Raw genomic sequence first — 13,340 nt, 5'->3', positions numbered from 1 at the left:
TGCTGCTATCATTATTATATTATTATTATTATTTCACATACATTCTTTTTATATCCTTTAAAAATGTGAAACGGAGATGTGTCAGTGAAGAAATCCTGAAAGCTGATGATATGCAAACATAATTTCTAATGAGATAAAGCCAATATTATGTATTTAAAGAGATGTCACTGCAATTATATTTTTATTGCAATTAATCATGACAACATTGTAAAGTGTCTTATATCTTTTTTGTGGTATATAAATGATTGTCTTCTATTTTTTATTTCCAAGTGGAGGAATTTTAGTAGGTACCCTGAGGTTCTCCTACACTATTTTTTTTTTTAAGATTTATTTATTTGATTGATTAATTGATTGATTGCTATGTTGGGTCTTCATTTCCGTGCTAGGGCTTTCTCTAGTTGCGGCAAGCGGGGGCCACTCTTCATCGCGGTGTGCGGGCCTCTCACTGTCGCGGCCTCTCTTGTTGCGGAGCACAGGCTCCAGACGCGCAGGCTCAGTAGTTGTGGCTCACAGGCCCAGTCGCTCCGCGGCGTGTGGGATCTTCCCAGACCAGGGCTCGAACCCGTGTCCCCTGCATTGGCAGGCAGATTCTCAACCACTGCGCCACCAGGGAAGCCCTCTCCTACACTATTTTTGTTACAGTATAATCGACCCTATAATAGCTGCTTCTCATAGGTTTTAGAAATCTATACTTGAATTAAATTATTTTTCAAAATAAATGAATAGTAACTGGCCTCAAAGACATATTAGGATGACTGGGCTTTTAAAATATTAATGTTCTGTAAGAGACAAAATGCATTGGTGCTTGCTTTTAAAATATAAATCTGATATTGTTAAAATATTTCAGTAACTATGCTTTGTGCTTAAATCCTTGAAGAGCTATGAAAATGCATTTGCTTCATTATTGATCATTTCCTTACAACTCTGTACCTATTATTGATATTTTAGTATCTGTGTTTCATAATAATAAAGATATGCTGAACACATTTTTGTGCTTTCATTGATGTAAATTCTAAAACAGCATATTTGTCTAATGAATTTCTCCAGGTATTTAATTTCAGGGACTATTGCTAGGTAGAATATACTTACTCTCTTGCCATTTACATTTCAGGAAATTTCTGACATGAAGCACATTCGCTTTTATCAGAAAATTATAAGAAAAAGTTAAATGAATTGGGACTATTAAATACTGATTTAGGGTAAGGATAAGCAAGTACAAGCAACAAACCTCAAGATGTGTAATAGTTTAAAAAATACTGAAGTTTATTTCTAAATTTTTGTAAAGTCAATAATAGGTGTTCCTTCCTACACTGTTGGTAGGAATATAAATTGGTATAGCCTCTATGGAAAACAGGATGGAGGTTCCTCAAAAAGCTAAAACTAGAGTTGCCATATGATCCTTCAATCTCACTCCTGGGCATATACCCTGAGAAAATCGTAATTCAGAAAGACATGCACCCTATGTTCATTGCAGCACTATTCACAATAGCCAAGACATGGAAACAACCTAAATGTCCATCAACAGATGAATGGATAAAGAAGATGTGGTACATATACAATGGAATACTACTCAGCCATAAAAAAAGGATGAAATAATGCCATTTGCAGCAACATGGATGGACCTAGAGATTATCATACTAAGTGAAGTAAGTCAGAAAGAGAAAGACAAATGCCATATGGTATAATTTATAGGTGGAATCTAAAATATGACACAAATGAACTTATCTATGAAACAGAAGCAGACTCACAGACAGAAAGATCAGACTTGTCGTTGCCAAGGGGGAGAGGGGTGGGGGAGGGATGGATTGGGAGTTTGGGCTTAGCAGATGCCAACTGTTATATATAGGATGGATAAACAACAAGGTCCTACTGTACAGCACAGGGAACCATATTCAACATCCTGTGATAAACCACAATGGAAAAGAATATGAAAGTGAATGTATATATGTGTATAACCGAATCACTTTGCTATACAGCAGAAATTAACACAACCTTGTAAATCATCTATACTTCAATGAAATAAATTCTACAAAAATAGTAGGTGTTCCTGATTGGTAGGAAACTCACCTCCAAGTGGTAATTCTAAGACTCTGACTCACTGCATTTTGTGTCTTGCTGTCTTCAACACATGATATCTAAATTTGTCCATCTACATGTATTCAGCAGAAAAGAAACAAACATGGAGAAGTACAGTTTTGAGTATTTTTTATGAGCCAGATATAAATATGGTGCCCAGCACTTCTGCTCACGTATCATCCGATGGTGACCTGGTCATACCTAACTGCACAGAAGGATGAGAAATGTCATCCTTGTTTTTAGGAAGGACAGAGGTTGGGGTGAGCAGCGGAAAGTCCCTAAAAATCAGACATCTTTTGGGCACACTTTTTTTCCACACATGGAACACACTCTCTCCCCAAAGAGGGCAACCCAAAATATCATATATATAGTGGGTACTGTGGAATTCCTCTTTGGTGGATGTATTGCTTTTTAAAAAAAAAAAAATTAATTAATTTATGTGGTTGCACCGGGTCTTAGTTGTGGCAGGTGGGCTCCTTAGTTGCAACTTGTGGGCTCCTTAGTTGTGTCAGGAGGGCTCCTTAGTTGTGGCTCCAGGGCTCCTTAGTTGCAGCTCGCCAGCTCCTGAATTGTGGCACCTGGGCTCCCTAGTTGTGGCGTGCAAACTCTTAGTTGCGGCATGCATGTGGGATCTAGTTCCCTCACCAGGGATCGAACCCAGGCCCCCTGCATTGGGAGCACAGAGTCTTACCCGCTGCACCACCAGGGAAGTCCAGGATGTATTGCTTTTGTAGTCCACTTCCTACTTGTGTAAATTGAGGAGATGAAGGACAATTTTAAAGAATGAGCCATCAAGGGCATTCTTGTATTCTGGGCTCATAATATTTCTCTGGCACCGTGAGTCCTTCAAAAACTTAGGAAGCCTCTGATTTTTTTACTTCCAGTCTGTTTTCTGTGTTAGGAACCAAACCCACGTTCTTTCCTCGATGTAATCATCAAGACTAATTTTTTCGCTTCCTCTGTTGCTTCTTTCTCTCAGCTTTTTGGGGTTACCTGGAGGCCATGAGAAGCAGATGTAGCAGGCTGGAAAGACTTGTTAGGCTGAACCAAATATTTGGCAAAGCTGATATTGCATCAGCTGGGAAAGCAGACCAAATACCTGCTGAAGCCCTCACTCTAAGGCAAGAATTAGGAAAACAATATGAGGAGTGTTGATTGTTGTCACTTATATTTAGCAAAGGATTACAAGAAAGAGAGGAGCTCCGGTGAGAACTGGCTGGTTTGAGACACAGCTGGAAGGGAATAGAGTGAGATCATAAATCCGGTGACTTATGAAAGGTGGGAAAGCCCCTGCTTTGGGACCCTATGCAAGCAGTGATAAGGCCAAAGCATTTTTTCTACGATTGCCACTAGCCACACATCATGATTTTTAAGTATTGAATGCTGCTGCTAACTTCTCAGTTTTAGGTGAAACTTGTCACGTTCATAAATATAACTTGTCATCCCCAGTTTATTTAGTGATTGTATAAATAGCATAAGCATATAATGAAATCTAATGTAATCTTCATTAGATGATATTCAGCTGCCCTTATTATAATAGTAATCTAAATTTGATAAGTGATGAAAATGTATTATCTTCATCTACGCACACACACACACGCACACACACACAAGATCCCAATGGCCCATTAGCCATGCCACTGAGAAAGAATATTCTGGGTTACTAGGAAAATATGTTAGCATAAATTAAAACAACTGTGTTTTCTACCAATTTACTACTGTTTTCCTCTAGTAACATACTTTAAAACCTCTCTCCAGTATTTGTCTTTACTGCAAGTGTATTCCCATTTTACTCATAGGGAAAGTGACAATAACAATGGCCATCATTTATTGAATGTAATTGAGCTGGCGTTTTACTTAAATCACTGAATGCTCCCAATTCCCTTATATATAGCTACTAGTATTTCTATAGTGGACGTGGTTATTTTGATTTTATTGGCAGGAAATTCACATTAAATCTAAAACAAAAGAGGGAAAATGACTGCAATGTACAATCTCCCTCAAGAGCAAGTTGGACGCATGTGAGAGTTAAAGTAAGAAGTGGAAAGCCGTTGGATACCCAGACAGCCATTTCTTCAGTCTTTGCTCCCTGGTTCTGAACGACATTGACTTTGTATTCCTCTCCCTGGCTCCTGGTTTCCTTTCTCTTTGCTGTCTTTCTCCGCTTCTCCGTGCATGTGCTACCCCACCATTCTCTGGGTCCAGCCTCAAGCAGAGACTTGCTGACTGCAGCTCCATCTGAATGATAACTTCTAGAGTGGAAATCTGATGGTCGGGGTTTCGGTCAAGTATCCACTGCAGGCATTAGCCCCAAACATGACCACTGATGCCCCAGTTGGAGGAGGGGCCTAGAAGCGGGGAAAGGTGTGCTCTGGAGAAGAGTACTGTCCGGGGCTAAGCAGACACCGTAAAAGACGTGCACTACAACAACGTTCTTAAAATAAGGAAACTGAGACACCGAGAAGGTAATGATTTAGCCAGAGCTGCTAATAAGAGGAGAAGCCAGCAGGATTTCAACTCAGGTCCTTGCACATCCAAAGCTCATATTGTTACGTTTTGCTACTCAGCTTACTGTGTTGTAGAGTATGAATCAGCAGTTCTTTGAATCACTGTCTTCTGCTTTCACTGTCTTTGTTCAGCTGTATATAAATCCTTAATGAATAGATAGTCCATTATGGTCATAATAATAATTATTAGAGATCTTAATCATTTTTCAATGACCTGGTCTTCTCCTTTAGGATTTCTCCAACACTAATACATGCTGAAGATATAAAGTAACACTTTCAAGTCTTTCTAGTCATTTATTTTCCCATTAAGTTCAGTTTATTTCCCAGAAATTCAGTGCCAAAAATGTTTAATTCATCAGTAGGCGGAAATCTGAGACCCCTCGAGTAGATTATGTGGTTCCACATGAGATGACACTTTTCTTCTGGAGGCTGCTTGTTGATTATTGGTGGAGCCTCGTAATTCTCTTTTACCACCAACATGAAGGAATGCACTTTGACCCATCTGGTTTCCTAGTTAGGCTACTTCTGTTCTGCAAGGGAAAGTCAAGGTGAACAGAGGGTGACATGTTTGCTGTCATCAGCAAACAAAGATTTTATGATTCTGGGAACACAAAAGTAAGAAGGGGAATACCAGGTAAAGGACTGGGCTCAAAAACGTTTCCACTTTTAATCTGACGAGGAGAGAAGTGATTCTGTTCTGTGGTGCTTAAACCTGTCTAAATGGAAACAGGCTGTCCTATAAAATCAGCATGAATTCATATATACAGTGGCTTTTGGATATGGATTTACTAGCCTGTAGGGCCCTCTAGGGACTGCATTGTCATCTCCAAAGCCTGATTCAATCAGACCCACGAAGGAGAGGTGAAACAATGTTTCAGGTCACACAGGTCTTCACCTCAATCTTGCCATCAAGAGATTTTCTTCAATATGTTATTTGACTTCATTCACTAAGTGCATAACAAATATTTGAGGGGTGAAGGAAGGGAGCACAGTCATATCTTCTTAAAGGATGATTATTTTTTAGCTGAGAATAGCTATCAGGGGACAGACGTTTCATAATCACCACCATCTCCTCATAACGTGCACTGCGGCTAAATCAGATTTGCTCTTCTCCTGAAATAAAGGATTAGCAGAACTGCAGGTGCTGAAATGGCAATTTGATGTCAGCGTCAATTTTCTGCAGTTTAAAAGAGGTGAGAGTTGGGCTTCCCTGGTGGCGCAGTGGTTAAGAATCCGCCTGCCAATGCGGAGAACACGGGTTTGAGCCCTGGTCTGGGAAGATTCCACATGCCGCGGAGCAACTAAGCCTGTGCGCCACAACTACTGAGCCTGTGCTCTAGAGCCCGGGAGCCACAACTCCTGAGCCCGCATGCCACAACTACCGAAGCCCACGCGCCTAGAGCCCGTGCTCCGCAACAAGAGAAGCCCCTGCTCGTCGCAGCTACAGAGAGCCTGTGCGCAGCAACGAAGACCCAACATAGCCAAAAATAAATAAAATAAAATAAATTTGAAAAAAATTAAGAGCAATGTACTTTAAAGAAAAAGGGGTGAGAGTAGTTGGCACTCTACAGAACACAGGGTGTCCAGTCAAATGCAGAATGCTGACAGCTGTTTGGAAATGGATCTGCTCTAATAGATGATTCTTTCTTGTACACAGAATGCTACTAACAAGCTCAAAACTCAGATTGTCTAACAATTGGCACAGCTACTTCTTAGATTGCCATATTGGGACTCATTAAGAATTAAACCATACTCTCCAGATTGCAAACTGATGATCTGGGGTAGTAGAAATTTGCAGCTTCTGATTTTCAAAGATTTCCGAAGATGTTTTGCTTTGCTCTGGGCTCAGTACTCCTTTGTGGTTCACAGGAAAATGGCATTCTCACCTCCGAGAAGTGGGGACAGTTTTACACCCTCAAATAAACGTGCAGTAGTGGAGATTTCTTCCGTTCACTTGCTTTGGCTTTTGCTTATAAAGCCTCCAGGATTCATAAATTTCAGCTCATGTGATTTTTATTGTAGACAATTAAGAAAATTCTAGCCTGGATCTCTCTTATGAAATGGGTATTCTGTGTTATAAATGATTTACTGGGAACTAGAAAATATTTATTGATTCATAATTTCATGATGTGATGCAAGTGATGGGGGAAAATGAAAGAATAAGTGTTTCTTTTTAAATAAAATAGCCCTCAATAGAAAGTTAGTTTTCTTTCCCTCCTTTCTCAGGCTGGACATTAATTCTGTGATGCTCCTGTCATTCTGAAATACAGTCGTTCAAAATAAATCTTTCCTTCCGTGCATATATGTGTGTTTGAATGTAGGTAAGCCACCTTCTTTGTTTTTAACTGATTCTGAATGTTACTGGCAAATCGGTAATAGTACATGCTGCAAAGAGCCCTTTGACCAGAGTGAGTAATACTGACACCAGATTATAAAAAAGAATAATCACTTCTTACCCTTTAATTCTTTCTAGGAAGCCTTCAGGGTGGCAGCTCTTAGTAGTTAAAAGAACAACTTTTATATTTTGGATTAAAAAGGAAAAACTAACTCTACACCACAACAATACTGACCCAATATTTTTTGAAAGGACTGTTGAGAGGGCAGATCATTTAGACTTGCCCAGTGTGTGCAGCAGCAATCTGTTCTTGCAGATTGTATTTTGCGCCTACCACGGAAGTATGGGCATGCCTCATTTAATTGCGCTTCACTTTATTATGCTTCGCAGAATAGATTTGCATTTTCTACAAATTGAAGGTTTGTGGCAACCCTCCATTGAGAAAGTCTGTCAGCGCCATTTTTCCAACAGCACTTGCTCGCTTTGAGTCTCTGTGTCACATTTGGGTAATTCTCAAAATATTTCAAACTTTTCCATTATTATTCTATTTGTGATGGTGACCTGTGACCAGTGATCTTTGATGTCACTGTTGCAAAAAGATTACAACTCACTGAAGGCTCAGGGGGTGGTTAGAATTTTTTAGCAATACTGTATTTTTAAATTAAGATATGTACTTTTTTAAAAGACATAATGCTGTTACACACTTAATAGACTACAGGAGAGTATAAACGTAACTTTTCTATGTGCTGGGAAACCAAAAAATTCCTGTTACTCACTTTCTTGTGATGTTTGCTTTATTGAGTGGTCTGGAACCGAACCCTCGATGTCTCTGAGGTCCGCCTGTACAAGAAAAAGTTGAATTTGGTTTATTCAAACTAGAAATATTTATCAAGTACCTTCTGTAGTCTGCATCAACTATATATACATCTAACTTGAACTCAACAGAGTTTATTGTGTTGAGGTACATATCTTCTCTTCCTAGTTTGCTGAGAGTTTTTTTGGTGAAAGGATGTTGAATTTTGTCAGTTTTGTTCTGCAGCTAATTAGATGATCATATGATTTTTATCTTTCAGTCTGTTAATAAAGTGTATCACATGAATGGATTTGCATATATTGAACTGTCCTTGCATCTGAGGGATAAAACCCACTTAATCATAGTATATGATCCTTTTAATGTACTACTGAATTCAGTTTGCTAGTATTTTGTTGAGGATTTTTGCATCTGTGTTCATCATCAGGGATTTTGGCCTATGGTTTTCTTTCCTTGGAGTGTCTTTGTCTGGCTCCAGTTTCAGAGTAATGATGGCCTTATAAAATGGATTGGGAAGTGTTCCCTCCTCTTCAGTTTTTGGAAGCGCTTGAGAAGGGTTGGTGTTAATTATTCTTTAACTGTTTGGTAGAATACACCAATCAAGCCATCTGGTTGTGGGCTTTTCTTTGTTGGGAAGTTTTTGATTACCTTTATCAATTATTGGTCTATTCAAGGTTTCTATTTCTGCATGATTCAGCCTTGGAAGGTTGTATGTTTCTAGAAATGTATTTCTTCTATGTTATTCAATTTATTGGTGTATAATTGTTTGTAATAATCTCTTAGAATCCTTTTTATTTCTGTGACATCAGTTATAACGTCTGTTCTCTTTCTTTCTTGATTAAGCTCATGAGAGTTTATCTATTTTATTGGTCTTTTGGAAGAACTGGCTTTGGGATACATTCAACCTATTATCAATGTATTTTTTTTCTGTATCATTTTGCTATCTTAATTCCTTTTTAAGCTCTTTTGTCTTTGATTTTGTTTCCAATTTCTTAAAACTAGCATTACATTTCCTTAATTTAAGTTTTTCTATAATTGTGGAGGTATTTGTGTAGGAAAGTGGTAACTCAGCAGGTCTGGCCGCTTAAGCTCTGCACATTCCCAAGAAAGATCTGTCTTCAGGACTGGCCCTTGGCTGGCTGCTGGGAGGTGAACTCTGAGCCTTGAGAATATTCTACCTAATCAATGTTTTTGCGTATCTGGAGCCTTAGGCCATGCAATACAGTTCAATCAGTTTATTCTAACAGTGTGATTTTTTTGTGAATGCCTGTCTTTGCTCTGGGAGGTTGGAGTCTGAATAGCTGAGGTCAGTCATGCAGACACTAAGTGCCTGTGTTTCTGACCTTCAATAAAACCCTGGACGCCAAAGTTCAAGTGAGCGTCCCTGGTCGACAGCACTTTGCATGTGTTGTCACACATCAGTGCTGGGAGAATTAAGCACATCTGTGTTACTCTACAGGGAGAGGACACCTGAAAGCTTGCACCTGCTTTCTCCTGGACATCATCCCATGCACCTTTTCCCTTTGCTGATATATATTTTTTTAAATAAATAAATTTATTTATTTTTGCCTGCATTGGGTCTTAGTTGCTGTGCACAGGCTTCCTCTAGTTGCAGCGAGCGGGGCCTACTCTTCATTGTGGTGCACAGGCTTCTCATTGTGGTGGCTTCTCTTTGTTGCGGAGCATGGGCTCTAGGCACGAGGGCTTCAGTAGTTGTGGCACGCGGGCTCAGTAGTTGTGGCTCGCGGGCTCTAGAGCACAGACTCCGTAGTTGTGGTGCACGGGCTTAGTTGCTCCGCAGCACGTGGGATCTTAACCACTGTGCCACCAGGGAAGTCCCCCCTTTGCTGATATTAATCCCTATTTTTTCCTGCAATAACCGTGAGTATGATAGTTTTTCTGAGTCCTTCTAGTGAATCGTCAAGCCTGAGAGTGGTCTTACGGTTCCACTGAATACAGTTTTCACTGTGTTCCGGAGGTTTTAGAACGCAGTGACCTTCCTTTCATAGCTTTCCCTATCATTCATGATTTTGTTTTGATTGTTTTCTTCTATCCAAGATATATTTAGAAGTAAATTTCCTATTTTCTGAGTCCCAGAGGCATATTTCAGTTTTTTATCTCATTTTACTGGATGATGACCAGACAACGTGGTCTTTAAAATTTCAGCTTTTGAAAATGTTAGGTTTTTTTCTGTGTAAAAAGTATATTCATAACCAAACATCATTTCTTTACTATTATATGAAAATAGGATATTATTCCTTTATACTTTGGATACTCTGTTTTGCCACTGTTTTGCCCCATGCACCAGAAAGATGATAATTTTTGAATACTTTTAATTTTACTTAACCCTCTCCTGTCCTCAACTCCTAGGTTTTGTTGAATTTCTAACTTTTTAGTATCAGGCTGTCATTAGCATGTTACTCACAGTTTGTGGAAGAAAGAAACTCTGTGCTGTATGTGGATCAGCTCTATCAGAGGCAGCTTGAATTATCTCTGTAGCTGTTGGGAAAAGAACTGGTTGGGGGGTGGGTGAGGCAAGCTTTCTGAAAAACAGGAGAACATGCAGTGTGATGGGTTCATTATCACAAGGCTGGAAAGTTCACATCCTGAGTGGTGGGTTGTTTTTCCCAAGTCTGATGAGTTAACTTACAGCTGAAGTGAACGAAATCAATTTCAGGACAGCATCTCTTCCTGAGTTAGTTTAATCTCAAAGACCATGGACCCTTCTAGGTAGTTTCCAGCACTGTTGGTTTGTTTATTTGTTTGTTTAGAGTCTCTGGTAGTCACCAGGATGTAAATAGTTTTCATCATTCTCCTTCTTGTCTTCCTAAGAAAAACAATATCAACACAGCCCATGAAGACTTATGTCATCAAAGACCACTTTCCTCTCAAGGCTTCTTATCAATTAAAATTATAAATTAGATTTCTATAATTAAGGTCAGTCAAATAAATGAAGCCTCTAATTTCTAATCTTCATATTCTATCACTCTTCATTTAGATTTAATGATTTATAAATTTCAAGGATCATTACTGATCACCGTTTTCTCTTTTTATCCTTCTGATCTCTGTTCTGAACATTTGGTTGTGTGCCTAAAAGTTGTTTCTTGAATATTGTCCTTGGATGAGGTTCATGGAATATGTTTTTAGAATCCTTGCATATTCATAAATAAATATATTTATTTTCCTTGATAGGTGAATGGTATCTTAAATGGACATGTTTCTTGGATTTCAGGGGTGTTCTTTTTCCCAAAAGTCTATGGTCATCTCCCATGTTCATTCTACAGACAAACTAATGCAAGTCTGGGGTGTGTGTGTGTGTGTGTGTGTGTGTGTCTGAGAGAGAGAGAGAGAGAGAATTACTATATTTCCTGTCTAAAATCTTGTAAAAATTTGGTTTTAGTTTTAGACTTTGGGAATTTTGACAAGATACGCATAGGGATGCCTCCAGAATGCTCATTTGTTGAATTCTAGACTCAGATAATGTGGTAGGTAGAAAAAAGGCCTCTCAAAGATGTCTTAACCCTCAGAACCTGTGACGATGTTATCACATCAGAATTAAAGTGGTAGATGGAATTAAGGTTGCTAATCAGTTGACCTTGATTTGGGTAGATTATCCTGGATTGTCTGGGCGGTCCCAGTGTAACTGCAGCAGCTCTCCTAAGTGAATGAGGGCGGCAAGAGGGTCAGAGTCGGACAAAGACTGAAGACATTAGTACACTGCTTTGAAGTTGGAGGAAGGGGGCTGTGAGCCAAAGAACGTAGGCAGCCCCTAGATGCTGGAAAAGGCAAGGGTGTGGCAGATTTTCCCCAAATGCCCTCCAAAGGTATTTGGCCCTGCGACTCTTTGATTTTAGCCCAGTGTGACACATTTTGGACTTCTGATTTCCAGAACTATAACATATTCATGTTGCATTTAGCCACTAAACTTGTGATCATTTGTTTCAGCAGCAACAGGAAACTAATACAGTTGATCTCTCATCAAGAGGAAAAAAATCCTGCCTAAGCTTTTTCCTCTTGGGCTGGTCAGAGGTTTTATTTATATCCGCCAGGTCTGCTCATGGCTAACAGGCTCTGGAGAAACAGCTGGAAACTGCAATTAGGAGGGGAGGACACCAGGAAAGCACTCAAGTGCCAGCTTGCTAAACTTCTCATCATTTACCTTTTCAACCTTGTGTCCTGCCATCTCAAGCACAATTCCTTCGCCTTAGGCTTCATTTCTCTAGTAAAGCTGGGCTACTTACTGTTCTTTTGTGTCCTTTGTTTGAATTTGAATGTTCTATTAGGTTATAAATGTAGAGGTTGCAAACAAAAGAGAGAGAGAGAGAGAAGAAGTAGATCTGAGAAACAAAGCCATGGTCAGGTATAGCTTTTGTTGTCTGGGAGGTAACACTAGTAGAACTATGGGTCAGAGAGTGTGACGTTCCCTGAACTCTACAGACTAAGAGGTCCTCTACCTGCAATAAATGAATAAGTTAGTGAGAATAATTAACATGACCTATAGTACAACTGAGATGAGGCTCAAAAGAACTGACTGGATAGGGATAAAGCCAAGCCGGAGACTTCCAATCGGGGAATTAAAAGGCAACAAATCAAATTAAGTAATCCGTCCCACCATTTAGAATTTAGACTTTGCTTGCTAATTAGAAGCCTTGCTCTATTTGGCAATAATTACTCATGACTGGACAATTTACAGGTGCAGTAGTACTCATTTAATGGAGGAAATGGGCTCTCACTTAGGAAATGCACTTCTCTAGCAAAAGTGTGTATCACCACGGGGAGAAATAAGATAGAAGACAGGAATATGTTCCATGATATCAGACTGAAGGAAAACAGCCATTTAAGACATGTAAGTAATGTAACATCAGATGTTCAGGAAAGAATGAAATATGTATTGGGGAAGTTTTGTTTGGAGGAGAGAGGATGGTGTATTGCATAAAAGGAGAGAAGGCCACCGGAGATGGGCCAAGACTGGCTGAGCTGGGGAGGGGTCCTGTCTGAGTCTGAGAAAGGGTTAAGGGCTAGTTAGAGCCCCTGGGCCTGATCCAGCCTGCTTGTGGTTATAAATGAAGTTTTATTGGAACACAGCACGTTCATCCATTTAGGTATCGTCTACAGGTGCTTTTGTGCTACAGTGACAGTTGAATAGTTGCCACAAGGACTTTATGGCCCAGAAAGGTGAAAATATAATTTGGCCCTTTACAGAAGAAGTTTGTTGATCCCTTGGTTAGAGGAAGCTCTCAATGGAAATAATGGAAATAGCCGTGAGGTCCATTCTGAGTTGTAACTCGTAACAGTTAAATGGCCCAACTGTGTATTCAACGTTATCCCATGAACAGCTCTGGCGTGCTATCTGTGGGAAAGAAAGAGATAGTTCTGGTCACCAAGCAGATTTCATGTTTTCCGGGTAACCCTGAGAGTGAGTGGCATGAGAGACAAGACTCACATCTATCCCGAACATCAGTTGGAAAGATGAAATTGAAAACTGCTGGCCTAGAGAAGCCTGTGTTAAGAGATTAGGGATTTTAAAAAATGTTTTAAAGATGTTAGTGATGAAGAGACCCTGCATCTTTCTCCTTCAGCAACGCAGCCTGGAATAAGACTCTACCAGCGC

General features: G+C 39.7%; 1 protein-coding gene across 1 annotated transcript in view; it reads left to right on the top strand.

Moving 5' to 3' along the window:
- Window positions 1-10,398, top strand: part of ST8SIA6 (ST8 alpha-N-acetyl-neuraminide alpha-2,8-sialyltransferase 6) — a 261,570-nt gene extending 251,172 nt beyond the window's left edge. Inside the window, exon 7 of the mRNA XM_082385522.1 lies at window positions 4,019-10,398. Coding sequence (XP_082241648.1) covers window positions 4,019-4,175 — 157 coding nt within the window. The 3' untranslated portion in view covers window positions 4,176-10,398. The remainder of the gene's footprint in view (window positions 1-4,018) is intronic.
- Window positions 10,399-13,340: the final 2,942 nt, after the last annotated feature.

The sequence above is a fragment of the Balaenoptera borealis genome (genome assembly GCF_965194805.1).
Source record: "Balaenoptera borealis genome assembly, chromosome: 3".
NCBI lineage: Eukaryota > Metazoa > Chordata > Mammalia > Artiodactyla > Balaenopteridae > Balaenoptera > Balaenoptera borealis.
The sequence above is the reverse complement of the archived record's forward strand: the minus strand, read 5'-3'. Positions and strand labels throughout refer to the sequence as shown.